This window comes from Antechinus flavipes, chromosome 3, assembly GCF_016432865.1.
Source record: "Antechinus flavipes isolate AdamAnt ecotype Samford, QLD, Australia chromosome 3, AdamAnt_v2, whole genome shotgun sequence".
Taxonomy (NCBI): domain Eukaryota; kingdom Metazoa; phylum Chordata; class Mammalia; order Dasyuromorphia; family Dasyuridae; genus Antechinus; species Antechinus flavipes.
The window spans coordinates 306209753-306237426 of NC_067400.1; the positions used below are offsets into that span (position 1 = coordinate 306209753).

General features: G+C 34.2%; 1 protein-coding gene and 1 long non-coding RNA gene across 3 annotated transcripts in view; one reads left to right on the plus strand and one right to left on the minus strand.

Annotated features, from left to right (window-relative positions):
- CFAP44 (cilia and flagella associated protein 44) overlaps positions 1 to 27674 on the minus strand; it is a 113135-nt gene that overhangs the window by 57179 nt on the left and 28282 nt on the right. Inside the window, exons 7-16 of one of the 2 annotated variants that reach the window (XM_051985300.1) lie at positions 26171 to 26285; positions 21777 to 21941; positions 17953 to 18108; positions 16635 to 16682; positions 15570 to 15669; positions 13700 to 13794; positions 12505 to 12714; positions 11155 to 11265; positions 8425 to 8577; positions 3860 to 4114 (exon numbers count right to left, since the gene is read on the minus strand). In XM_051985300.1, coding sequence (XP_051841260.1) covers positions 3860 to 4114; positions 8425 to 8577; positions 11155 to 11265; positions 12505 to 12714; positions 13700 to 13794; positions 15570 to 15669; positions 16635 to 16682; positions 17953 to 18108; positions 21777 to 21941; positions 26171 to 26285 — 1408 coding nt within the window. Of the gene's footprint in view, positions 1 to 3859; positions 4115 to 8424; positions 8578 to 11154; positions 11266 to 12504; positions 12715 to 13699; positions 13795 to 15569; positions 15670 to 16634; positions 16683 to 17952; positions 18109 to 21776; positions 21942 to 26170; positions 26688 to 27674 lie in introns of those variants that run through there. The other variant, XM_051985299.1, reaches the window with a different exon arrangement.
- LOC127554070 (uncharacterized) overlaps positions 1 to 27674 on the plus strand; it is a 43074-nt gene that overhangs the window by 2802 nt on the left and 12598 nt on the right. The window contains exon 2 of the long non-coding RNA XR_007951887.1: positions 15515 to 15594. This is a non-coding gene — a long non-coding RNA (uncharacterized LOC127554070). The remainder of the gene's footprint in view (positions 1 to 15514; positions 15595 to 27674) is intronic.

Sequence of the window (27674 nt, forward strand, 5' to 3'; positions counted from 1 at the left end):
TTTATTTCTGGGAAGTTACAAAAACATAAGAATCAATAGACTTTTTCCTTAATATGATAAATAATAATAATAGCTACCATTTAAATGGAACTTACTACAAGCTAGATACTGTGCTAAGTGCTTTACAATTATTATATCATTTGATCCTCATAACAACCCTAGGGAGTAGCTGCCATTCGTATTCTCATTGTACAGATTAGGAAACTAAGGTAAACAGGTTAAGTATCTAATCCACAGTCACACACTCAGTGTCTGAAGCCAGATTTGACTCAGGCCTAATGTCCTATCCAATGTACCATCTAACTGCCCCATCTCTGTTTAAAACCAGAACCTGGTTTTATTTGTAATAGAGAAATAATTTCCAGTAAAAGATCAAGTTTAGTAAGGATGCCCATTTTCTCTATTAGTCAACATAATTATAGAAATGCTGGCCAAGGAAATAAGCCAAGGAAAAGAAATTGAGAGAAAAAGCAAAGGGGAAGTAAAATTATTTCTGATTGTTTACTTAAAGAATCCTGGAGATGAAACAAAAAATTAATTGAAATAATCAAATCAGGATACAAAATTTGTCATGAAAAATCCTTGGCCTTTTGTATATTACTAACAAAAACCTAGCAAGAAGAGAAAGAAAAAGAAAATTCATAAAATAACAAATTAAAATAATTAGGAATCTATCAAGACATATTCAGGATTTATATGACTGCAAATATAAAACATTGCTGAAATAAAGGAAGACAAATACTTAAGATATCAATCATTTATGATTGTGCTATTCCAATATAATAAAAAATGATGATACTACTGATTTAGTAGAATGCCAATCAAACTATAAACTATAAACTACAAAACTAAAGAACATAAATCAAAATTGGTCGAATAAAAGATGCTAAATTTAAAGTAAAATGATGGGAAAAAAATAGACATGAAAAGGCCTAGCAATACCAGATATCAAGCTACATCATAGGAAGGAAAGAAAGGAGAGAAAAAGAAAAAGAAAGGAGGGAGGGAAGGAGGAAAGAAAAGAAGGAAGGAAGGAAGAAAAAAGAAAAGAAGGAAGGAAGGAAGGAAGGAAGGAAGGAAGGAAGGAAGGAAGGAAGGAAGGAAGGAAGGAAGGAAGGAAGGAAGGAAGGAAGGAAGGAAGGAAGGAAGGAAGGATGGATGAAAATAAAGGAGACTAGGAGGTGTAAAAGGTCACAGACAGTGAGGGAACTCTGGGTGAGATATAAGACCCTTCAGCCCAGAGGGAACCTGCTGATAATGTCTGGTTCAGCTCCCATCTCCCCTAAGGGCTCTCGGCCTTCCTGAGAAGTCAGGGGGTGGGGACAGCTTGTGTTGAGATTGAAGCAGAGTGTTAGCAGGTGGAAGAGAGATTATCTGGTGGCAAACTACATACAATAGCAAGTTGTTTATGTGGTCCCACGTGCACAGTATATACTGGGTGCATGCCCAGTGTTGTTTTGGTTAGATAAGGGTATTAGGGTATATAAGGGTGAAAGAACTTGGAATAAACGGACTTCATTTTTCCACCATCTTGGGGAATCCTGCCTCATCACTCCTCTACTAAGATGGTATGTTTTAACCACTCCAACATGGGGGCTCTAGAAAGCAGGACACAACAAGGAGAAAGTACCTTATTGTGTTTATTTTTGGTTATGGTTATTTTTGTCACATAAGGGAGGAGAAGCAATCCATTGCCTTCAGGATTAACTTGATCTGGGATACATAGAAAATGGTTCTAGTTGACCTCTGCCTATAAAGAAATTGGAGAAATTGAAGGCCGTAGGTTCTGAGCCAGATCCTAAAAAACAACATCAGAATTTTGAGGACTGTGATAATGAAGCTCTGGGAGATAAAGATAAATGAATGGCCTAGTTCTGAGACTCAGTAGTATCCTTAGGACAAAAGAGACCCTGGAGAAATCATTGGATCCAAAGACTGGACATGAGTAATTATTGGCAACTTGGAGATGCTCATGTGTATAAGTGTGTGTGTGTGTGTGTGTGTGTGTGTGTGTCTCTGTGTCTCTGTCTGTGTTATGTGTGTGAATGAGTTAAGGATAGAGAATATGTCACTTGAATATGTGACTTAAATATAGTCCTAAATATAGACTTTAAAATGTCTACTTTATATCCTCGGTCTATAGTAATTCTCTTTACTGAAGCCTTTTCTTCAATTTTTTGTTTTGCTTATTGCTATAGTTGGTATCTCAAGACTACATAGAATAGTAATCAAAGAGAGAATGGGACCCTTGCTTTATAGTATACACTAAAAAAAGCTTCTGCTTCTCTGTTACTTATTAAAACAAATTTTTAGATTTAAACTGTGAGCTCCTTGAGAGCAAAAACTTTAATTTTTTGTTTGATTTTTTTTATCTTAACAACAGTGCCTGGCACATTATGAGTACATAATAAAAGATCTGACTTGATGAGATCAGTACAATATCATAAGCACTTAGTAAGAAGAAAGCATTAGATATGAGTAAGATAACCCAGATCAAAATCCTAGCTCTGAACAATACCTGTTACCTCTCTGAGTCTTAGATTCTTTGTCTGTAAAATAAGGTGCTTAGACTAGAGAACTTCTGAGATCCCTCCAGTATTAAATGTTCTGAGGCCTTCCCTATCTATAAGAAATCCCTTTGATTTATTATGTTTCCTGTTTGTTGCAAGTATGTTTCAATACTGAAACATGTTTGCATTACTGATGTAAATTTAACTTTATGATGGTCAATCTTTCTTGATATATTATTTATCAACTATTTATTTAACATTTGTCTACAATTCTTTTTTTCATCTTTAGCCCTAGTTGACTTGAGAATTAGGACAATGTTTGCTTTACTGAACAGAGTTGGATAAAAAAAAGTAATGATTTCTTTTTTTAAAAATTCAGTTTTATGTAGTATGGGAATTGTTTGTTATGTGTTATTTATTATATGATAATTGATTAGATTTATACTTTGAAGAAGAAGGCAAGTAGGTGGTATAGTGATAAAGTGCTGGGGTTGAATTTAGATCAAATCATTTTCCTGAGTTCAAATCTGGCCTCAGACTTAGTAGTTGTGTGATCCTGGGTTAGTTGCTTAACCCTTTTTGCCTCAGTTTCCTCATCTGTAAAATGAGCTGGAGAAGGAAATGGCAAAACACTCCAGTATCTTTTCCAAGAAAACCCTAAATGGCATCATGAAGATTTGGACATGACTAAAAAACAACTGAACAACAATTCTGAAGCATCCAATTAAGGATTATTGTTAAACTCTTATAACACACAATGTGGTTCATACTATCATTTTATATCATTATTTTAATTATTATTGGCTGACAATCATAACTATCATAATAAAAACTTGCTTGAAGGCAAGTGAAGATAATATTTTTTGACTAGCAAGATTAAGCAATATATCTTTGAAGGCCATAACACAAAATTGCTGTGAGTTATAGTTTTGTAATTGCTGAGTGATTTCAGTCATATTTGACTCTTTGCGACTTCATTGTGGGTTTTCTTGGCAAAGATTCTAGTTTGACATTTCCTCCTCCAACTCATTTTGCAGATAAGGAAACTGAGGCAAACAGGGTTAAAGGACTTATTTAGGGTCACACAGCTAGCAAGTGTCTAGACTGGATTTGAATTCAGGTTTTCCTCACTCCTAGTCCAACTCACTGCACCACTTAGCTACTCTTTATAATAAACATAATAATAAATGCTGTAGCATTATAAATTAACTTTCTTGGTGTTTAGATGTTGGTTAACATATATTTATACGTTAGAATCATAAATACTAAACTAAAAATGTATTGGAAGACAGTAGCTTCCAATGTTATGTTAGGACTGAACCAGAAAAATACAAAACCTTACAACTTACCAGAGAAATCCAGAAACTTGTTCGTACAGAGTAAAATCCACAGAGGATGGGACAAGGTTTCTCTGGAATAAAAATTCTAGGCAGGGGCTCTTCCACCTCTTCTTCTTCCTCTTCTATGGTTTCCTCTTCTCCTTCCTCTTCACCTTCTGATTCTTCCAATTGTTTCCTCATTTGAAGCTGTAGCTTTCTTTTTTCTTCCTTTTCCCTCTCCTTCTCTTCCTTCTTTTTCCTTCTGCGTTCAATCTCTATGTCCCTCTAAAATGAAAGAGAACAAAACTAACTCACAGTTTACATCCATTAATCTGAGTTTACTAAGTACAAACTATGTGCATTTTATTAAGTGAAGAAAAAATTCCAAGTCTAGTGAGATCTCACTGATCACATGATTTTTATTTTTTTTAACCATTATTACTGTGCATGGATAATGTGCAGGATAATGGAGTTGCCACCATGTAGGTCACTGTACCATTAAAAGTGACAAGGAGCCCCAACAAACCATTTCTGTTTTATCTCCCAGATCCTGGTGTTATAGAGAAATCTGCAAGGGTTCTATGTCAAATATGGGGAAGGTTGGATATAGTTTTTAATCAAAAGCTAATCACTACATATACTTTAAGACTCGTCACAAAAAAAATTAAAAATTAAAAATCCCCATCACAATTGTAATGAGACAATAATAATCCACAACATGTCTCCAGAACTTATGTTTTCAGTTCCAGCAATGGAAAAATTTCAAATATCAGCCTGCAAACAAGATATTTTTCTATAATGTATGGATACATTTGAAAATATCCCCTGTACCAAGGCATCCCCACTTTTTTGTGTCCTTTGAGTTTTCAAATTTAAATATGTGATTTCTACAGCAAGGATGGTCTCATTCTAGCCAAAATGTTCAAACTACTTATGAACCACAGAATGGTCAGGATGGAATAAAAATTCTTTATTTTGCTCCTTTCCCTTTCAGGCCTTTTCAATGAATGTTGAGATAGGGTAATGCAGATTAGAAGAAAGGTTATAACAGGCAGTTGGCATGGAATGCATGTTTGGGATATGAGATTTTATTTAGTTTTGTCATAGTCTTGCATACATAAAGTATCTTTTTGAGAATTAAACTTAAATGGCATACAAATATGAACACAAGTATTTATATTCAATGATCAAAGTTGAAATTTATAATTATGTTCACTTTCTGATTGGAAATACTCGTGGAAGATTGGGATAGTGTTGGCAAATAGCATTTGAAGTTTGATTGTTTCTGGCCATATCATTCCCCTCACCAAAAATGTCTATGGCAAGAAGAGAGGATTATGCTCTCTAATCTGTGAACCTTTGCAATGCCTACCTATAGTTGCTTTTTTTCCTAGCATTTCAGATGGCTAGCATGTGGAATACTTCTGTAAATTCTGTAAATGTATTCAGTAAATAAAAGTTTGCAGGCAGTTTCTCCTATTACCCAAGTTTTTATTTGCTAACCTTTTTTCAGAAGTCTTTTTTTTTTTTTTTTTTGGTGAAACAATTGGGGTTAAATGGCTTGCCCAGGCCACACAGCTGGTAAGTGTTAAGTGTCTGAGGCCTGTTTGAACTCAGGTTCTCCTGACTCCAGGGTCAATGCTCGATCCACTGTGCCATCTAGCTGCCACAGTTTGCTAACATTTTAAGTGTCTGTGTACCACAGGCAGTAGGGAAATGACCAGAGGCTCTGATCCACTGACTAGTAATCCCTGATGATACAATCAACTAATCAATTCTGACTGACCTATTAGAGGTCTGACACTACTTAAAAAAAAAAAAAAGCTATAATCATATGTAATGGGGATAAACAAGAACCATTCCTAATAAGATCAGGGGTGAAACAAGGTTGCCCACTATCCCCACTGCTATTCAATATTGTATTAGAAATGCTAGCTTTAGCAATAAAAGAAGAAAAAAAGATGAAAGGAATTAGAGTAGGTAATGAGGAAACCAAATTATCACTCTTTGCAATTGATATGATGATATATTTAAAGAATCCCAGAGATCCTACTTAAAAAGCTATTAGAAATAATCCACAACTTAAGCAAAGTTGCAGAATATAAAATAAATTCACATAAATCATCAGCATTCTTGTACATCACTAACAAAATCCAACAGCAAGAGATACAAAGAGAAATTCCATTTAAAATAACTGTTGATGATATAAATATTTGGGAACTTATCCACCAAAGGCAAGTCAGGAACTATATAAACAAAACTACAAAATGTTTTCCACACAACTAAAGTAAGATCTAATCAATTGGAAAAATATCAAGTACTCGTGGATAGATCAAGCAAATATAATAAAGATGACAATATTCCCTAAACTCATCTATTTATTTAGTCCTATACCAGTCAAACTCCCAAGAAACTATTTTACTGAACTAGAAAAAAAACCACAAAATTTTCTGGAAGAACAACAGGTCAAGAATTTTAAAGGAATTAATGAAGAGAAAATCAAATGAAAGTGGCCTAGCTGTACCAGATCTAAAACTATATTATAAAGCAGGGTCAACAAAACTATTTGGTACTGGCTAAGAAATAGAGAAGTTGATCAGCGGAATAGGTTATGATCGCAGAACAAAATAGCCAATGATTATAACAATCTAGTATGTGAAAAACCCAAAAGCCTCATCATTTGGAATAAGAATTCACTATTTGACAAAAACTGCTGGGAACACTGGACACTAGTATGGCAGAAAGTAGGCATAGACCCATACCTAACATCCCTAACATCATATACCAAGATAAGGTTAAAATCGGTTCATGATCTAGACATAAAAAATGATACTACAAGCAAATTAGAAGAACACGGGACAGTTTACCTCTCAGATTTGTGAAGGAGGAAGGAATTTGTGACAAAAGAATTACTAGAGATCATTATTGATCATAAAATAGATAATTTTGACTATATTAAGTCTTAAAAGGTTTTGTACAAACAAAACTAATGCAGACAAGATTAGAAGGGAGACAAACTGGGAAGACATATTTACATCCAAAAGATCTGATAAAGGCCTCATTTCTAAAATATATAGAGAACTGACTCAAATTTATAACAGTTCAAACCATTCTCCAATTGATAAATGGTCAAAGGATATGAACAGACAATTTTCAGATGAAGAAATTGAAATTATTTGTAGCCACATGAAAAGGCACTTCAAATCACTATTAATCAGAGAAATGCAAATAATATATAAATATATAAGCTATATCATATTGTACATATCATATATACTATAATAACATACTATATCACATTATATTGGTAGGGATTATTCTCAAGGGACCTTAAATTTCCCCCTTTTAGAGACATATAAATAAAAATGGAAGATAATATTAACTCTTTAAATTATGATAAAAGTCTCATATAAGTTATTACAATAGTCTTTAGTGTAAAGCATCTTTTTTAATTATTCATAATTCACATTTCAAAAATAATAAAGGGATATCATGATGGGGATCCTCCTTAGTTTTTTAATGACTTTAATACAGCTTCAAAAGCAAAGTTTTTGTTGTTGCAATGAGGATATGGAGGTGGTAGCATGAATCAGGTACAATAGATCACTCAGAGCCAGAGAATTAAAAAAAAAAACACTTCTTTTACTAAAATTATGTTCTAGTACCCTCAGGTAGGTGGCACAGTGGATAGGGAGCTGGGGAATCAAAAAGATTCATCTTCCTGTGTTAAAATCTGACACCATCTGATACTTACTAAATAGATGTGTAATCCCAAGTAAATCACTTCATCAGGTTTGGCTCAGTTTCCCCATCTGTAAAATTAATATATGCCTCCCTGGTTTCCAGCCTGCACTAGATGAGTAATAAGAACAACTCCCTGATCTGTAAATATTGGGCCACTTCCTAATTCTAGTGCATTCCTTCTGTTAATTACTTCCTATTTCTTCTGTATATATATCTGATTTGTATATATTGTCCTGGATATATCTTATTCATATTTTACTTGTTTTATCCTCCATCACATTTTTGAGGGACTATATTTTTTAACACAATGCCTGGTATTTAATGCTAACTGACTGGAGGATCATATATGTTCTGAGTCAGAGTTAAAAACTTTGGGATGACACATAAAACTTGGGTATCCCTTGGTAGCTCCCTTGAAAATCTCTGTCTGAAAATTCCTCTATGAAAGGTAGAGGAGGGCACCGCATCTGAGGGAGTACAAGGATCAAAGGACCATCTAGACGCAGAGGTCCTCAACCTTTTTAAATAGGGTGTGTTCACTGTCCCACAGACTGTTGGAAGGCCAGATTATAGTAAAAACAAAAACTTTGTTTTGTGAGCCTTTAAATAAAGAAACTTCATAGCCCTGGGTGAGGGAGATAAACGTCCTCAGCTGCTACATCTGGCCCGTGGGCCATAGTTTGAGGACCCCTGATAGAGTTTGCAGTATCATTCTAAGGCACCGATTCTTCAGAAAATCCTGCCAGCTACCATCCTTTCTATTAGGATAACTATTCAAGTTTACCAAAATTTGGTCCCTTAAAGAAAAGGGAGAAACTAGCAAGATTATGTTTCACCGGGGTATTCTGTACCAGGATCCTTGATTTGATGCTCAGGAAATGAAAATATTTTATAGGCAGGTCTTTAATTTCAAAGGTTGGTAAAGACTCTGTATCCTTGATTGGTGGAATAGGAACTTCAAGGACATAGCCATTTTCACACAAAATCAAGAGAAAACTTTCTTCCTAGAAGGGATAAAAAAAGCAAAAACACAAAGAAACTTTTTAATCACACCTTATCACAAAAGTATTAGCCTGGCTAACTTGTACCATCACACCTTAAAATACAATAAGATATATTATCACTTCAGCATAAGTTCACATTTTTCATATAAAAATTTATATTAAATTTCTATATAAATTTTTTCAACATAATTTCTATTAAAATGAGGACAATTATTTGGCATATTAAATAAGAATGTTAGATCTGGAGTCAGAAGAACCTGAGTTCAAATCTGACCTCAGACACTTACTATATGACCCTGGGCAAGACACTTAACTCTCTTTGTCTTAGTTCCCTCAACTGTAAAATCAGCTTGAGAAGGAAATGGCAGACCACTATAGTTTCTTTGCCAAGAAAACTCCAAATGGGATCCCAAAAAGTAGGTCATAACTGAACAACAACCACTATGATTAGATGAAACCAGAAAACATAAGGAAGGTGCCACTAAATAAACACAGATTCTTTTCAGATAGACAAATGGAATTTTGGTTTCATTATGTAACCTAAGGAAACAAGAAATACTATTTCCTGGGATACTTGTTCATAAGATTTTTCAGTGATCATGATAAGCATAAATAAATAGATCATGAAGATACAGAAGTAGAGAAATTCTGTGAAGAACTTAACCAGCCCCTTCAAACTGCATCAAAACATAGCTTGATCTTCAACAGTTTCAATTCTTAAATAATATGACATGATCAAGAAATAAATGAGGCCAAAAATCCACAGACTACTCAGAGTACCTATACCTATATATATTGATTGAAGTCTTGGTAGATCCAGTGAAAGAAAAAGAAGGAAGGGAGGGAGGGAGGGAGGAAGAGAGAGAGAAAGGGAAAAGGAAGGGAAGAAGGAAAGGAAGGAAGAGAATAGAAGGAAAGGAAGGAAGAGAAGGGAAGAAGAAAAGAGGGAAGGAAGTAAGAAGGAAAGAAGGAAGGAAGAAAGGAAGAAAGAAGGTAGGTAGGAAGGAAAGAAAGGAGGGAGGGAGGGAGGAAGAAAGGAAGAGAAATTTATTTTAACAAACAGTAAAGAATTGATTATTAATTTCAGTCATTTCAGAACCATTTATCAATGCACAATTTTAGATTATTGATTGATTAGAGCAATACTCAAACACAATATTAAATCAGAAAGAAAAGTTTTTAAAAATGGAAAACAGAAAAAAGTGAAGACCTTGCCTCTAGTTATCATTAATTATCTTAGAAGTTTAATCATCCTAAAATAGTTGTTGCAATGAGGAGGCCAAAAGAGGCCTCAAATAATGCCAGCCAAAAATGCCTGATCTTCCTGCCAAGTGGAGAGATTTGATTGTTAAACCTCTGACTTTGACTTATCACTTATCTTTACTGGATTTTAATTCTTTCATTTGAAAAATTTAGGGGGTTGTAATAAGTGACATTAGAGATCTTTTTGAGCTCTAGATCCATGGGTCTATGATCCAATTTAGAATATAACCTCAATTACAAAACATTATGAAAATATATAATGGAAAAATATCAATAGTTTTATCTCACAAGGCAGAAAAAGGAAGTTTGGTGTGATTTCAAATTAAGCTGTTTACATATACAAACTGCTATACCTAAAAGCTGGAAGGTATTTCATCTGTGATAGGTATCTCACATGCAAAATTGTTTTGTTAACAAATAAATGTGAAATCCAACAGATCTGCCAGATCACATTTCTGTTGTGATTTATTCTCATTGATGACAATTAAACTACCAGTATGGAATTCTAACATCTCGGTACTTGATGGACTATATGAGAAAGTGGAAATGATATTTAAGAAATCAATGAAGCTAGGAAGAATGTGAATTCTACCAAATAGATATAGAAGGATTAAATTTTGAAGATGATATAATGTTAAAGATGCTCAGAGATCTACTTTCAAGATATCTCAGAGTAGAAGAATTAATGAGAATAGAAAAGAACACAGAAAACATTTCCATTGTTACAACCCTCTGCAAGGTGACTGAGAAGACATCATTCAGCAACAACCAATCCTATGGCAATTTTATTATTTCTACCTAATTCACCTAATTATGAATTAGAAAAATAGCAAAGGAATGACAGAGGTCTCTGAGATAAACAATATTTCTCTCAAGTAATTGTTCAAAGCGGTTTGTATACTAATTCAAAAATTCTAATATTTCTTTGTGTTGGTGAGTATCGTTGCCTCTATTTTTCAGTTAAGTAACCCAATTAAGTCAAAGTAGAGCAGGGGTGAGGAACTGTTTTCCTCCAAACGGTTTTCTGCCAAGGGCCATCTGGATATTTATAAAATCATTAGCTGTCCATGCAAAATTATCAGTTTCAAGAATCAGAGGTTGTTGGAGCTAGCTTTCAGCTCATCATCACCTGCAGTTGCCTTGGCAGGGTGAGACCAAATGATTTCACAGGCCTTATATGGCCCAGAGGCCAGATGGTCTTCACTCTAGTGTAAAGTAACAGATTCTAGATTCAAAGCTTTCTTCATCAGACCCACCTCCCTTTCCTCTATTCAAATAGGATTTTTGGAAAAAGAAATATACTCATTAACTTACATGAGATTTTGGAGTCCATGTTAAATTTGTAACAGGCCCAGGAACATTAATATAACCAATTGGTTCATACTCTTGGTCCACAACAAAGAAGAAAACAGTTTTATCTTTACTCTGTGAAAAGAAAATCAGCAAAAATACAGTTGTTAGTTTAAATATATATTTGCAGTGAATAAAGACATTTTGCAAGGACACATTTATCCACTTTTGAATGATGTTTTCATTGCTTAATTGGTTTCACAAAAATCGAGGGAAGAACTAAGACCAGCAAATGAGAATTATAGGAAAGTGGATAGATTTGGTTTGCAATCAAGGAAAAGCTTCCTAACAGTTACAGCTGTCTGAAATAGAATAGGCTGGCTTCTGTAAGAATGAATTTCCTATCACTGAAAACGCTCAAGAAAAGCCTGCATGATCAGAATTTTAAGAGACTTGAGAACTCGTCTAAGAAATCTGAGATGAGGAACAGAAGATTCTTTCATTCTATGGAAAATTCAACTAGAAAACCTGCAAGGTGATCCCTTCCAACCCTAAGATTCTATGACATGCTCTCTTTATTGTTGCATAAAGAACTTAGACAATTGACATATCAGCAGTTCTTTAAGAAATAAATTATTCTCGAAAAGCATGCGTATTAATTGTGTTAACAGTCTCTTTTGTGATTCTCAGCTGAAAAAAAAAATCTATTCATTCGAAATAAAAGGTAACACTATAATCCAAGTAGCAAAAGCCAGTTTAATCTTTAGTGGGAAATCTAAATTCGAAGGAAGAATAGATCCAGAAAGATTTAGTCTATTAATTTCATTCACTCTAAGACCTCAGTGAGCTGGCTCTATGGGACATATGTACATATGTACAAGTGGCTTACACTCAGAAAGGTCTGAGTTCCAAATCAGCCTGAAACATCCTCAGGCACATACTTGCTGAGTGATCCTGGGCAAATCATTTAACTCTTTGGTGCCTCAGTTTCCTCATCTGTAAAAATGTGCTTCTCTGTTGATAATAATAATATCTACCCCACCTCCTAAGTAGTTGTGAGAATCACAAGAGTCAACATATGTATAATGTTGGGCAAATCATTAGCCTCTGCTTGCCTCAGTTTCCTCAACTATAAAATGGGTTGAATAATATCATCTACCTCCCAGGATTGTTGTTAAAATAAGATGAGATTAGCAAAACATTTAGCACAATGGCCGACACATAGTAGGCATTATACAAATGCTAGCTATCATTGTTATCATCATCATTACTATTATTATTTTAGTCAGGATTATACAATGAGATTAGTGAATATTAGTAGCTTAGCTGTAGACTTTCCATTAGAAATATTACATTTTTAAACATTTTGCTTACCCCTGTGGCTAGGACCTCCCCATTCTGTTCATATGCTAGTGCAGTAACAGCTTCTGTATGAGGCTTAAGAGCTTGCCTCAATCGTAGCTGGGCGCCCTTCACCTGTTTCCTCCCAGCAAAAATAACAAGTCCACTGGGATCAAAAAGTTCAAGAAGGCGAATGACCCCGTCTTCAAAGCCTGCAATAATGAGTCCTCCTTGGTAGCTTACCTTAGAAATGAATAGAAGGCAGCAGTCACGACAAGGGGACTCTTCCACCATCCTCCCCCAGATGCTGTCCAGTGATTTTTCACTTTATACTGGGGAGTCTCTTATCAAGATAGATAAGCCTTCTATCTCCTAGCAACTAACTCCTACTCCCGGGCCACATCCTGCTTCCTTACTAGATGCTGGATAGCCGTGACAACATCTGAATCTTTGCTTTCTGACCAAGTTTTCAGAAGCAGGGTGAGAGATAAAGTATGACAAAGGACCGGATTAGTCCCCCCAAAATGCAGTAAAGAGTGTAATAGGGATGTGGCCCCAGAACCAGATAGACTTCGGGTGAAGTCCGCACCAGCTGTGGGATCATTAGGTATCCTCTATAAGCCTCAGTTTCCTCATCTATAAAATGGGGATAATGTCCAGAATAACTATGTTATAGACTTTTTGTGAAGAAAATATCTTGTAAAGCACAATAAGTAATGTGACTAGGTACCTAGTCTAGATAGCTATGGGAGTCCTCAGAAAAGGAATTGTGTACTTCAGGAGGTGTTCTTACTGCCAGTTTGATAGATTAATGGCCTCCACTTCTATTTGAATTTGATTCTACTAGCCCAGGGTCACAGAACTAGCAAATAACTGAGGCTAGATTTGAACTCACAAACTTCCTGACTCCAAGCCTGCTATTCTATCCACTATCTGTATATAGATATAAATGTGACCTATTTACATACACACACACACACACACACACACTTATGCATACATGTATGTGCATAGGTTTACATATTACATTATATACATACACATACACATACATATACATATATATACATATACATATACATATACCTAAAACATATATGTTAGAGATTGAATTTAGGGCTACTTGACTCTGAACCCAGTTCTCTCCCTACTGTCTCTCCCACACTGTCTCTTTGTATATTGTAAGGGCAACCAATCCTGCTTGAGTCCATTTAACAAGAAAGTTTACCACTCGGGGGGCCCAAAGGAGGGCTGTTCCTCCTTCTTTGAACTGCATCTCGGTCAAATAAAGTTTAGCAGCAAAGTCAAAGATGCGTATTGTACCTGGGGGGGAGGAAAGAGAGAGAAGAGAAAGAGAGAAAGAGAAAGAGAGAGAGAGAGAGAGAGAGAGAGAGAGAATGAATTAGCTTATGTATACTAATTTTTTTAAATGATAATGATTCTTAACTAAGTGACAGAGATTTCATGAAAAACTAACAACTAAAAATAAATAGCCCTTTTTGAAGTATTTTTACCTTGCATCTTTGCCCTCAGCATACTTTGTACCAACTAATGAAGGATCTCAGTTCATTGCTTATGCAGATGGGGGAAAGCATTGATTAAGTGCCATCTATGTTCCAGGAACTGTACTAAGCACTTTACAAATATGATTTCATTTCATAGAAAGCCCTGCAAGCCAGAAATCAGGAGTGGTACCCATGGTTAATGGGTTACCAATGCTCACAGGTTGTAAGTGTTACCTCCCATGGAAAGGCTTTTCTGAAACACCTGAGAATTGGGTTGTTTCCTTCCTCGTCTATCCTTGTACTTATTAAACTGCTTTTACTTATATTGAGATACTAAGTACATATAAATTAGAAAATCATTATCTCAATTCCACTAACTTAACACCTTGTTGTAAAATTACTTGTTCAAGTACACTTGGCCCTCTACAAGCCTCCATAATTCTCTCTCTAAATGCAGATGGCATTTTGCGGCCCAAGTCTTGAATCACCGAATTGCTGAGAAGAGCCAAGTCCATTACAATTGGTCATCATATACTCTTGCTGTTGCCATGTACAATGTTCTCTTGGTTCTGCTCACTACACTCAGCATCAGTTAGTTCATGTAAGTCTTTCTGTTGCCTGAGATTTTGAAAGAGCTTCCTGTAGATAGAATACCAGCTGAAGACAGGAGAACCTGAATTCAAACTGAGCCTCAGACTTAGCTGTCTGATCCTGGGCAAGTCATTTAATCTCCATTGTTTTAAAAAGGAAGAAGAAGGATCTCCTAATTCATATCCTGCCTCAAGATTCTTCCAATCCATCCTTTGTTTGTCAAAGATATTTATTTCCAAACCAAAAGTGTGACCAGGCCAAGTTTTTATTCAAGATGTTCCAGTAAATCTCTATAGAAACTCCTCTGTTTAGCACTCAAAGTCCTTTACAATTTAGCTTCAGCCTGTCTTTCCATTTGCATTTGCAACTTGTATTTATTACATTTCACTCCCCACTTTAATATTCTCTTTGGTCCAACCAGATTGCCCTTCTTTTCAAGCTGACATATGGCATTACACTTCTGGTCTCTATGCTTTTTTCCAGGCTGTGTCCCATTTCTGTAAGACACTCCTTCCTCATCTTTAATAGAATCTCTACCTTCTTTCCATGTTCAGGTCAAAAACTATCTCTTCCATGAAATCTTTCCTTATCCCTTAGCTGCTAGGACCTCGAACCTGAAATCCCCTTGTATATATTTTGGTGTTTTACACACACACACACACACACACACACACACACACACACACCCCAATTCCCCTTGTGTAATAAATCCTAGAGGACAGGGGCCATTTTATTTTGGTCTTTGCATCCTAAATGCCAGTCACAGTGTCTGTCACAAATGACTGTATGTTGACTGAATTTAATTTCTTTTGAAAACCAAAGCTGTTGAATTCTGTATTGCAAGCAATCCCAGAAATTCTCTTTACCTCCAATAAAGGCAATGTAATCAGTGACTATCTCATGAACATTTTTTGACTAACCATAAAACTGTGGCTTTTTTTTTTCAGAAAAATCATCAAATTTTTAAAAATAACTTTGATGGGAAAGAATACTCATACATACAGTCCTGGGATGTAGTGGCCATGAGGTAAGTGAAGGGAGAAACAGCCATGGCGGTGATAGGTCCAGTGTGGAAAGAAAGCAGGCATTTTGGATCTTGGGTCTAAAAAAAAACCACAGAAATAACCATTTCTAGAACTGAAAGTTAGGTTAATAAGGAATTAAAGACCAGTTTGAAAATGTAGATGTGCCATTTCATTAAAAAAAAAAAAGTTAGTTTAGTACTGGCTTTGGAATCAGAGGAATAGAGATCTCTAATTCTTACTAGAGTGATTTTTACTAAAGTGAATATTTAATCTCATTTAAGTTTCTGATGAGAATAACAAAAACATTTATTAGAAACTCAAAAAGTGATCTCTCCCAAAGTACTGTCCCAATTATTACAAGAAAGCCATAACTTCTGCTTGCCTAAATTTTCTCATCTATAAAAATGGGGGAAGAGGAAGGTTGGGTTAGATGTCCTCTGAGATTTCTTCAGATTTTAGATGGATGATTTAATGAAATAATTGTCATCTTAATTTTGTAACCCAATTAGCCCCTCCCCACTTTCTGCTAAAATCGCATTCTACTCAATAAGATTATGGGATTCCTTCTATTACTCAATATTTAAGAATTTAGATATTACTTTTCTAAAAAGTAACAGAAAAAAATAAAAATAAAACAAATACCAGAATGTAAGACATGTTCCTTTGATGAAAATATTGTAATTTTCCCCCTACAATCATAAAATTTAAAAAGTTAAGGATTAAAAATAATCAAATTATTTCTTTAAATGGTATGCTCCATGAGAATATATCTATATTATCTGAAGAAATAAAATATGTAAACACTATAAATCATGAAGTAAAGTTTAAATTGGGTGGGACTTCACAAAAATCTCATTTGCAACACATTTTTTATTATATGAGGAAATTTCTAATAGGTTCTGGGAATACTATTACCAATACATAAAGAAGTGCTACCTAATACTTCACTAAAACAAACAACAATTTTTCTTTTTTAAAAAAATTCAAAATCTTAGCAGTTAGTTATGAAAAAAGGGGAAAAAATCAAAGGAAGGAGACTTACTATATTTGAAAAACTAAGATCCAACTTCCATATAGCACCATTTGCATCCTAAAGAAATAAAGCAAAATATTTTCAGATATTTCTAACAATTTGACTTTTTAATTAAACTTTTTTAAATGAAGATTTTAATGAATTTAGTTAATATAAAGAGCTTTAAAGTAAAAAGCATTTCCACCATAAGTGAATACTTATATAAGCAGTTAGCTGATCACAATCTGTTTGAAACTTTGATCAAAGCAATTTCCTTTTAACTCTCCAAATGCAAATAAGAATTGAAGACTATTTAAATTGCACAATAAACAAAACAGTCTGCTAATACCTATAATCAATGGAAGGGAATGAAGTCATTCTACTGGAACCAGTTAGCTGTGATGAAAATGTTAAGTTGACAATAAAAAGAACTCTAGGAAGCCACTGATAGAGTATCCATAGGAACCTCCATAACCACAATGAATGTCCATAGGCAGGGAATCACAGTGTACTTCCATGGTTATTTCAAGGTTACTTTCAATTACTTCAATTCAGTTTTACAAGATTAATGAATATTTAATCTCATTTAAGTTTCTGATGTAGAGAATAATAAAAACATTTATTAGAAACTCAAAAAGTTATCTATCCCAAAGGCACTCTTTTTATCTGTCTATCCAGACTAATGGTTTAAGGTTCTCAACTGAGATTCCTTCACAGACAACCCATGCTGAGTCTTCTTGTTCTTGAGACAGCCAGCAGTCAATCTATAGCTGGGGGACTGTGTAATGCAACTCAATTTTTATAGTCTCCCTAAAGATCAGGTTGGCAAGTGTTGTTCTAATAGGTGATAAAATTCATTCCATGCTTATAGAAAATTCTTATTACAAGCAGCTAGATGGTGCAGTGGATAGAACACAGGACCTGGAGTCAGCAAGACCTGAGTTGAAATTCAATTTCAGACATTTACTGACTGTGTGACCCTGAACAAATCATTGAATCTATGACTGACTCAATTTTCCTCATTGTAAAATAGGAATAATAATAGCACTTGCTTCAAAGAATCATTATGAAGATCAAATGAGATAATAATTAGAAAGCATTTAGCAAGCTTTAAAGTGCTATGTAAATGTTATTATTATTATTTGAGCTTAATCATCTGCTGAATGGATTCCTGGTGCTGATCTCCATCAATGAAGATGGAAAACGTCCAGTGAGATTTCCTCCTTAGGATAAATGAAATATTTCAATGCAGCAAACATAGCAAAGGGATATATGACAAATAATGATACCACAAACAAGTTTCTCTACCTAATACATGCAAAAGCCTAAGAGGGTGAATGGCTCTTACCTGAGCATACCAAATAGAATTCCCAGGTTTAAATATTTTCACCATGGAATATATCTTGACATTCTTGCCTACTTGCAATTCATTAATAGGCTCCATCTCTATCATTTCAGATTCATCAATAGCATCAGCAGTATCTATTGTCTCAAAGTCCCATATCTTTGCAGAATAAAAAATAGAGGAAAAAGGGGATATTTTAATCTATCAATAATTTCTATACATTCACATAGTCAGGAAAAGATAATCCCAACTTTTTAAAAAGTCAGAGTAAAGTAGAAATAGGAATCAAGTGCTTGAACTTTTAAAAATTGTTTTATCACAATAAATCTGCACTCCAAATTCAGCTTGAAAGAGAACCTTGTAGTTCACGATTTTGAAAATATATTGTACTTAGTATTGATCTAGATTTCTTTCTATAGCTTTTTCTTTGATCTGTCCTTTTAGTTTTCCAAGTCTTATCAGGAAGAAAGCCTCTAAAATATGTTTTCTTGTTAATATTCTGTAATTGAAGTCTTAATAATCTCCTTTCCCTTTTAGCTACAACCTCTGATTAACTTCTTTTTCAATAAAATTCTATTTTCTTAATTGAACAGAATTCCATTTGCTTTCCTTTCTACTCTCACCCCACTGGGAAGAAAAAGCAGCAAAACAAAATCTTGTAACAAATATTGTCAAATGAAACAATTTTCTCCTTTGACGATGTTCAGAAAAATGTCTCTCATTCTGCAACCTAAGTTCATCAACTGTCTTCTAGAAGATGGATAGCATGCTTCATTCTCAGTCTCTGGAATTAGGAATTCACTAGGTTACTATCCTCTGGACTCATAAAAAGTTTGATCATTAAGGTTGATCAGAATTTTTATGGCTTTCAAAGCTGCTTGTTTTTAGGGTGTTGGTTACTCTAAAAATTCTATAAATTGTTCTGGTTTTGCTCATTTCGTTCTTCATTTCAATCAAATTTTTACAATTGCTCATTATAATATTGATTTCATAGTATAAATTGTTCCTCTAGTTTTGCTCCATTCACTGTTTCTATCAGTTCATAAGTTTTTGCATGTCTTTTGAAAATCATCTTTTTCTTCATTCCTTGTGGCACAAGACATTTCTATTGTATTCACATTCTACAATTTGTCCAGATGATGATCATGGATTCCAGAGGCTGGCTTACGACTGTAATAACTGGTTGCCTTGACCATAGCCTAATCAAAGGAGGTAATATGATAGATCACAATCTCTGGGCTCTAGTTTTTTGCCATTACATACACAAAAAAGTCTCTATGCATATTTTTAAACAAATAGGACTTTTCCCTCTTTTTTTGATTTCTGAGGTGATAGGTTCCCAGCATTGGTATAGCTAGATCAAAGACCATGCACTATTTATGTATAATTCCAAACTGCCTTTCAGAATGCTTAGACCCAATCATACTTCCACAAAAAGAGTATATCAGTGCATGTTTTTTTTCTCCCACAGCTCCTCCAACATTGCTCCTTTTCCTTTTATGTCTGTCACCTTTGTCAATCTGATGAATGTGAAGTAGAACCTCAGAGCAATTTTAATTCACATTTCTCTATTATTATTGATTCAGAGCATTTTTTTTATATGGCTATAGCTAGCTTGGAGTTTTTGTCTTTTCCCTCTTGAAAACTATGTATTCATATCCTTAAACTATTTATTGAGGAGTATCTCGATATTCTTATAAATTTGAATCCTTTCCTTATATATCTTAGAAATAAAACCTTTATCATAGAAACTTGCTGCAAAGATTTGTTCCCATTTAATTGTTTGTCTTCTAATCTTAGCTTTTAAAGAACTTTTTTATGTTTATATAATCAAAACAAAATTGTACATTTTATTTTTGTGATCCTCTCTATCTCTTGACTGGTCATGAATTTTTTGTCTATAAATAGGTAGCTAACTTTTTACTCGTTTATGATGTGTCTCATATCTAGGGCACATATTCATACGAAGCTTCTCTTGGCATAATGTATAAGGTGCTGGTTTAAATTTAATTTCTTCCATATTGTTGTCCAGTTTTCTCACATTTTAATCAAATTGTGAGTCCTTATTCCATTAAATGCTATCTTTGTGTCTATCAAATACCAAGCTACTAGATATTTTTTCTTCTATATGTTGTGTGCCTAATTTATTCCACTTAGCAATCTCCCTATTTTTTAATCAATACTGAACTATTTTGTGTTTTACTGCTTTGTAGTATAACTCGAGATCTGGCATTGCTATCCAGCCTCCTTTAGTTCCCACTTTTTTTTTCTTTTTTTTCCTTGAGATTCTTTATCTTTTGTGCCTCTATGTGAATTTTGATCTTTTCTACATATAATAATAATATTAATAATTATTTTATTTTTAATTTATTCATTAATATAATATTTATTTAAATATTTAATGTTATGATTATTATTAATAAATCATTTTCTAGTTCTTCTAAAGTAATTCATTAAATAAATAATATTGCCATTCCTATTATATTAACCAGGTCTATTCATGTGTTAATAATATTGCTCCAATGATTTAGGTCTGTCTTTATTTCCACAGTGGTTTGTAGCTATCTTTCTAAAATTCCTGTGTATATTTTAGTAAGTAAACTCCCAAGTATTTTACATATTCTTTAGTTATTTTACCTGGAATTTCTCTTGCTATCTCTCTCTTTTGGCTTTTCTTGATGTATTACAGAAATGCTGATGAATTTTCCAGCAGTCATTGTTTTAATTATTTGTAATTGAATTACTGTTACTCTTTTGGGTTCTTTGAGTATACTATCATTGTATCATCTGTAAAAATGATAATCTTGTTTCTTTTTTACCTATGTTATTACCTCAATTACTTTTTTATACCTTAGTGCTATAGCTAAAATTTCTAGTACTATGTCAAACACAAGTGGTAAACTATTTTAGGAAGTTTCCATATCTATAAGTGAAAATTCCCTGATATCCTTGCTTCTAGAAAATGAACCTCTCAGAACAGGACACTGGGGGGAGCCACAGTGCACAGAATGCTTGAGCAGAGAATCAAGAAGTTCTTGAGAACAAATTCAGTCTCAGACACTTATCAGTTGTGTGACTGGCCAAATTACTTATCCCGTGTTTCAGTGTCTTCACCTATAAAATGGGGATAATAATAGCATCTACCTCGAGAGGTGGATATAAAGATCAAAGGAAATAGTATTTGTAAAGTGCTTAGACAGTGTCTGGCACATATATAAATGCTAATATAAGGCTATATAAAATATATTGTTATTTTTTTTATTAATGAAGCTTTTTCTTAATGCCTTTATTGTGTGTATATAGAATTCTTTAATATATCAAGGCTACTGATTAAAAAAAAACAACAAAAATCACCAGGAATTGTCCAAGAAAATTTCAGGACTATGATATAGCACACTCAGTTCCTTTTGGCAGTTTCTTATTATAAGGGGGATAGAGTGCCAGACCTGGAGTAAGGAAGATGAGTTTTCCTGAGATCAAATCCAGCCCTGGACATTCACTAGTTGTGTGACCCTGAGCAAGTCACTTAACTCTGCTTGCCTCAGTTTCCTCATCTGTAAAATGAGGTGGCAGAGGAAGTGGTAAAAAACTACTCCAGTGTCTCTGCCAAGAAAACTCTAAATGGGGTCATGAAGAGTCAGACCTGATTGAAAAAAGTCTAGACAAGGAACATAAGAATTAAAGAGAATCTGATCTTATATCACCCCATTTATAGAACAATCTTTGAGAAAAATTCAACCTTACTTGTTTATTTCCAATCATTAAAAAAGAGATGAATTGCAGGTTTTAAAAAATAGGATTCTGTTCAAATCCACAAAGAAACTCACCCTAATGCATCCGTCATCTCCAGCTGTGATGATTTCTCCTTCGTCTATCATTATCTGGTTAATGGGGCCGATGTGGCAGGTTCTTCTTGCATGTCGACAAAGTTCTACCTTGATGAGACCCCCCTCCCAGAGCAGCAAATTGCCCCACTGTGATCCTGTGAGCACCTTTCAGGCATGGGGAGAAGAAATAAATTTTTATTTCTAAATTCTTTGGTGAAAATTATAATTTCTGAGAAAGTATTCTACTAACAGGTTATTTAGTAAATGGTTGGAGTATTTGTTTGAGCTAAGAAACTCCAGGTAACAAATAAAATGCCAACAATGGTCCTCTACCACCTACTCTAAAGCCAATGCCATATTTTAAATCAAGAGCAAGCTCAGAGTACCTCTCACATCATGCATACCTTTCTATTCTCTTCGAGGGGGTCTTTTTGTGTCAATTTAACTTATTTTTTCCCTACTTGTTTTATTTAGTCAGTCACAAAGTTCTGTAAATCCATCCTTTAAAATGTCTTTTCTGTCCATAACCTCTTTTCCATTTCCATTGTCATCCTAATTCAAGCTCTTATGCCTAGATTGCTTAAATAACCTCCTTTCTGACTTCTGACTTTTTTTTTTTTTTTTTTTTTTTTTTGGCATGACTCTAAGTGGTCTGTGATTAGATATCAAAGAATTACTGAACTTGAGATGTGGGATGAGGAATTACATCACACACACACACACACACACACACACACACACTTCTAACTGAAATTTTGCATTTTATTTGATGATTTTAAAGCATTATTCTGAGAAGGGAGTCTCTCCAGACATTTTTTCGGATCATCAAAACTATCCTTGATACCAAAAAATTAAGAATTGTTCTGATCCATTCTACATTTGACCACCAGACTAATATCTGTAACTCCTCTATTTAAAATTATTCAGATTCTCAACTGTCTACTACATCAAGCATAAATTGTCTGATTAACACCTCTTTTGATGATCTAGCCCTACTCTTGCTCAGCTGATTTATTATTATTTTCTTGCACAAATGAATTGGTCCAATCAAGATAGTTTTCTAGGTGTCACCATAAAAATCAAACTACTTCCTTCCACCACAATACTTCCCTTTTGATTCTTTCTTTATTTGAAAAGTTCTTTCTCTTTCTTTTTTCATGTTTGTTTTTTATGTTTTTTTAAAGAAAAAAATTGCTACATGCACAGCAGAATGTAAGAGAATTCAATATAAGGCAGTAAATTTCCATTTCAAGAAAACCTGTATATAAATATTACACATTGTGTACAGAACTGTTCAACTTTTCTTTGCTTCCTTAAAGGTTTTCTTTTGTTGTCTGCTGTGTACTTTTTACTTTATTCTTTTTTCCCTCTTCCTATTCCCTTCCCCCAAGAATAAGACAAGATATATTTACATATGTACACACATATACATATGCACACATACATGCAAAATATATATACATGCATATAAACCCTCCTATCTAATCTGCTGCACTTCTAACTACTACCCTGCCCTCCTGTTACTGGCCCCCTCTAGTATCCTTTCCCCTTACCCTTTCCCCTTGCCCTTTAGAAAACTCTTATAGTCTTTCAAATATATATGTTATTCCATTTCTGTTAATCTACACACTCTTCTATTACTCTCTCTCTCTTATCCTATTCCTTCACCTTCTTATTTCTTTATAAATTTAGAAGAATTTTATTCCCTTCTAGGTATATGTATGTTTGTAGGTATTATTCCCTCTTTAACCCATTCCTGATATGAGTTGGGTTCCAGAATTATCAGTCCTCCTCCCCCCATTTCATTCTGTCAGTTTTTCCTCCCACATTTCATTTGTACACATAATTACCATTTTTACCTTTTCCTATACAGTTTTGCTTTTTAAAATCACATCATACTCAACTACTTAATAACGAATGACAGTCTTAGACATTTCCATATATAAAACATAAAGTTTGTCCTTATTGAGTCCCTTACTTTAGTCTTTGATGGTTTTTTCCTCCTGAGGCAATTGGGTTTAAGTGACTTGCCCAGGGTCACACAGCTAGGAAGTGCTAAGTGTCTGAGACCGGATTTGAACTCAAAAAAAAAAAAAAAAAGAAAGAGGGAGAGGGAGAGGAAGACAGAGATGGAGACAGAGACGGGGGCGGGGGAAGAGAAAAAAGGAGAGGGTGAGAGAGACAGGGAGGGAGAGGAAGACAGAGAAGGAGAGGAAGAGGAAGAGGGAGAGGGAAGGAAAGAGGAAGAGGAGAGGGAGAGGCAAAGAGAGAAGAAGAAGGAAAGAGAAAGGGAGAGGGAAAAAGAGAAGGAAAGGAAGAGGTAGAAGAAGAGAGAGAGGGAGAGGGAGAAAAGAAGGAAAGGGAGAGTCAGTGTCCAGTTCAACAGGGATGATATTTCCCTTTAGGAAGAAACTAAGGGGACTAGTCTAGTGCCCACTGAATCATTAAGTTGATAGAATAAGTTTGCCTACAGACAAAACATATTGGGAATTCAGGTTCTTATAGAAACCATAAAACAATGTGATGTGATATATAATCTATAATATATTAACAAATTTTAAATTTTACATGGTCAAAGGAGATGAATACAGTATACACTGAAGAAACTGGGACTCATCACATGAAAAAAAAAATTGCATAGCCTTACTAGCAATAAAAGATATGCAAACTAAAACATCTTTAAGGTACCAATTACACAAATAAAAAATAAATTTAAAGGATGTGATTTCTTAGTGGCAAAGATGCTGGTGATATTATACATTTTCTTTTTATTTTTTTCCAGAGGGCTAGCTACAAAACAATTCATCTTCTTGGATTTAGTAGTTTCACTCTAGGTTATATAATTAAATAACTGAAAAGGGATAAGCCTTAATGGTTCTCAAAGTATGGTCTAGAGAATCCTGAGGATCTCTGAAACCCTTTTAGAGGGTCTACAAATTCAAAAATAGTTTTTATTTCCAATATGGTAAATATCTATAAATATAATCCAGAAAAACAAAAACGCTTTGGAGAGATCCTCAATAATTTTTAATAGGATAAAGATACTGAAAACAAAAGTTTGAGAACCACTGGAAGGGATGGGGAATGGGGAGAGAAATAATTTGTACAACATATTCCTAACAGTACCATAAGTAGCACAGTAGATCAAGTGCTGGGCTTGGAGTCAGAAAGATATGAGTTCAAATTCAGCCTGAGACACTTATTAATTGTTTTGCTTTGGAAGTCACTTGATGTCTAGCTGCTCTAGTCTCCTCAACTATAAAAGGGGGATAACAACAGTACCTAACTCACAACGTTGTTGTGAGGATCCTATGATGTAATATTTGTAAAACATCTAGCATGCAATAGGGTGCTTAATAAATAATTGTTTTCTTTTGCTACTGTGAAAAGCAAAAAAAAGTTGAAGCCACAGAATTAAAAAAAACACGATAAAATCTGCTCCCTGGTAATTGACAATCAAATATTGTTTACCTTTATATCTTCCCCATACCTAGAACACTGACTTTCAGGTTGTTGTTGTTATCATTATTGTTGAAAGTGGGGGGGGGGGGTAATAGAAATAGCAGTAGTAGTAGCAACAACAGCAGCACTATTAGTAGTAGTCATTATATCATCATTTATACTACTGTGAATTAATAAGAAAACCTTTATATCTAGCTCGCTCAGTGCATAGAGTACTGAGCCTAGAGTCATGTAAACCTGAATTCAAATCCAGTCTCTAACTCTTATTAGCTGTATGACCCTGGAAAAATTAATTAACTCTTTTTGCCTTAATCCATTTGAGAAGAAAAATAGCAAATCACTCCTGCGTCTTTGCCACCAAAAAATCCCAATGGGCAGTTTGGTCCACAGGTCATAAAGAATGGGGCACAATTGAATAGAAGCAACAACAGCAATAACAAGAAACACCTTGGATGCAATGCTGATAAGCAACCCATATAATTTATGTTCTAGAAAGCTAACTAGGACATTTAAGAGTTTGAGTAACTTGCCTATAGTCACACAGCTAATATGAACCAGAGGCAGAATTTTAATTCAGGTTTTTTCTCACTTCTAGGTTTGATCTCTATCTTATTCCATGCTGCCTCTTACACATAAGCACTTTTGCTTACAGAAGGAGTGGCAAATTAATATTATTGAATATTATATCACATATACTATTTAAAATAAGATCATTATTTAAAATCACAAGTATGTTAATACATGAAAATGCTTATGTTAAATAATATTAAATGAAAGAATAGAAAATAATATGTATGTACACACTGATTATTACAATGAAAATTTATTAATTCATATTAAAGAAAACCTAAAGATAAATATTTTAGATTTTGAAGTTGATTGGCTTCCTTATTTCTGCAGCGTTGATTAAGTTCACAAGAAATAGTGCTTACTTTCCCATCAGGCAGTTCCACATAACCTTCTATATCAGTCACTGCTGTTTTGCCAAATCTACCCAGAAATCCTTGGAGTTTGAGACCAGTGAATGTTAAGGCCATTAACCAGAACCTAAACACAGAAAAAGAAAAGAAAAGAAAAAACAGGATGCAAATATCTCTCAGACTAAATATTCTTTCTTTTCATAGCATTTTATTCTGACAGGTTGAAATGAAACCAGTGGTTCAATTCCTGTTCTGTTGTATATACTTTTCCTCTTAAGTTTTTTTCCCTCTAAAAAATTCCAAAGGAAAAGAAGTTTAAATGGCTGTTAAATAAGAAAATTAAGCTAAATATATTCCTTTGTGTCCATATCTGTGGGCAATGCCCCCTGGATGAAGGAGATCTAAATGCTCCATCAATCCAATGAGAATAACTTCTGTGGAATTCCCCCCATCCTTCCTTCATCAGAATCTTCCTCAAGATATCTTTATAGATAAAAAGGAAAAAAGAAGCACATGGCAACTACATAGTTAGTTGTATATAGAACAAGGTGAATAATTATACCAAACAATATTTGGATTATTGAATATTAATGATTCAATGGAGTACTTGCTCTTTGTGACCTTCTAGTAGACACAATCTCAATAAGAAAGGAGGAGGTTATAAAATGTAACCTCCATTGCCCCTTCCAGCTTGAAATTCTATGGAATGAAATATTGTAGAAGATGAATTTAGTCCCATTTACTGTGATAGAATGAACACAGAGTTCAAATTCTGCCTCTGATACTTATTGACAACATCTCTGAGCTTCAGTTTCCTAATGTATAAGATGGAAGTAATGATACCTGTACAATATATCTTATAGAGTTGTTATAAGGAATATATTTTTGAACTGTTAAGTGCTATTTAAATGTGCCATTAGGGCAGCGGGGTGGCACAGGAGATACAGCGTCAGTTTATTATAACAATAATTTGTACTCATACAGCATTTTTAAGATTTATAAAGTAATGTCTTAGATGAAGACATGAATTACACCATTATCAAATTTTTGCTCACCATAAAGCTGGAAGGAAGGCAAATATGTCAGATGACATCACTGGGATCTAAAAGGTTGTATAGACTGGACAAATGTACAAAATTTTCTTATTTTTATATGGACCTATGACTTCATTCATGTAGGCAGTTCACACTGAAGAAACTCACCAATGAATACTAGTAATATGTCAGCCATAGAAAGTTATCTTGAACACTGAGAGATGAACATGGCTTGCCCAGGATCACAAATTAATACATGTCAGAAGCAGATTAAAATTAATTTAAGGCGATAATTATCTCTTCCATATTCTGAAGACTAGAATGGCACAGACTCAAATTTCTAAAAGTTGTTTATGTGGATGAATAATAAGGAAGGGCAAGGGTAAGGATTACCCATGTGTATATCATTCTGTACCTACTTAGATTTCACAAAGGAAAATCCAGTAGAATGGATCTATCCATAGGATAGATTTTTAGACCAT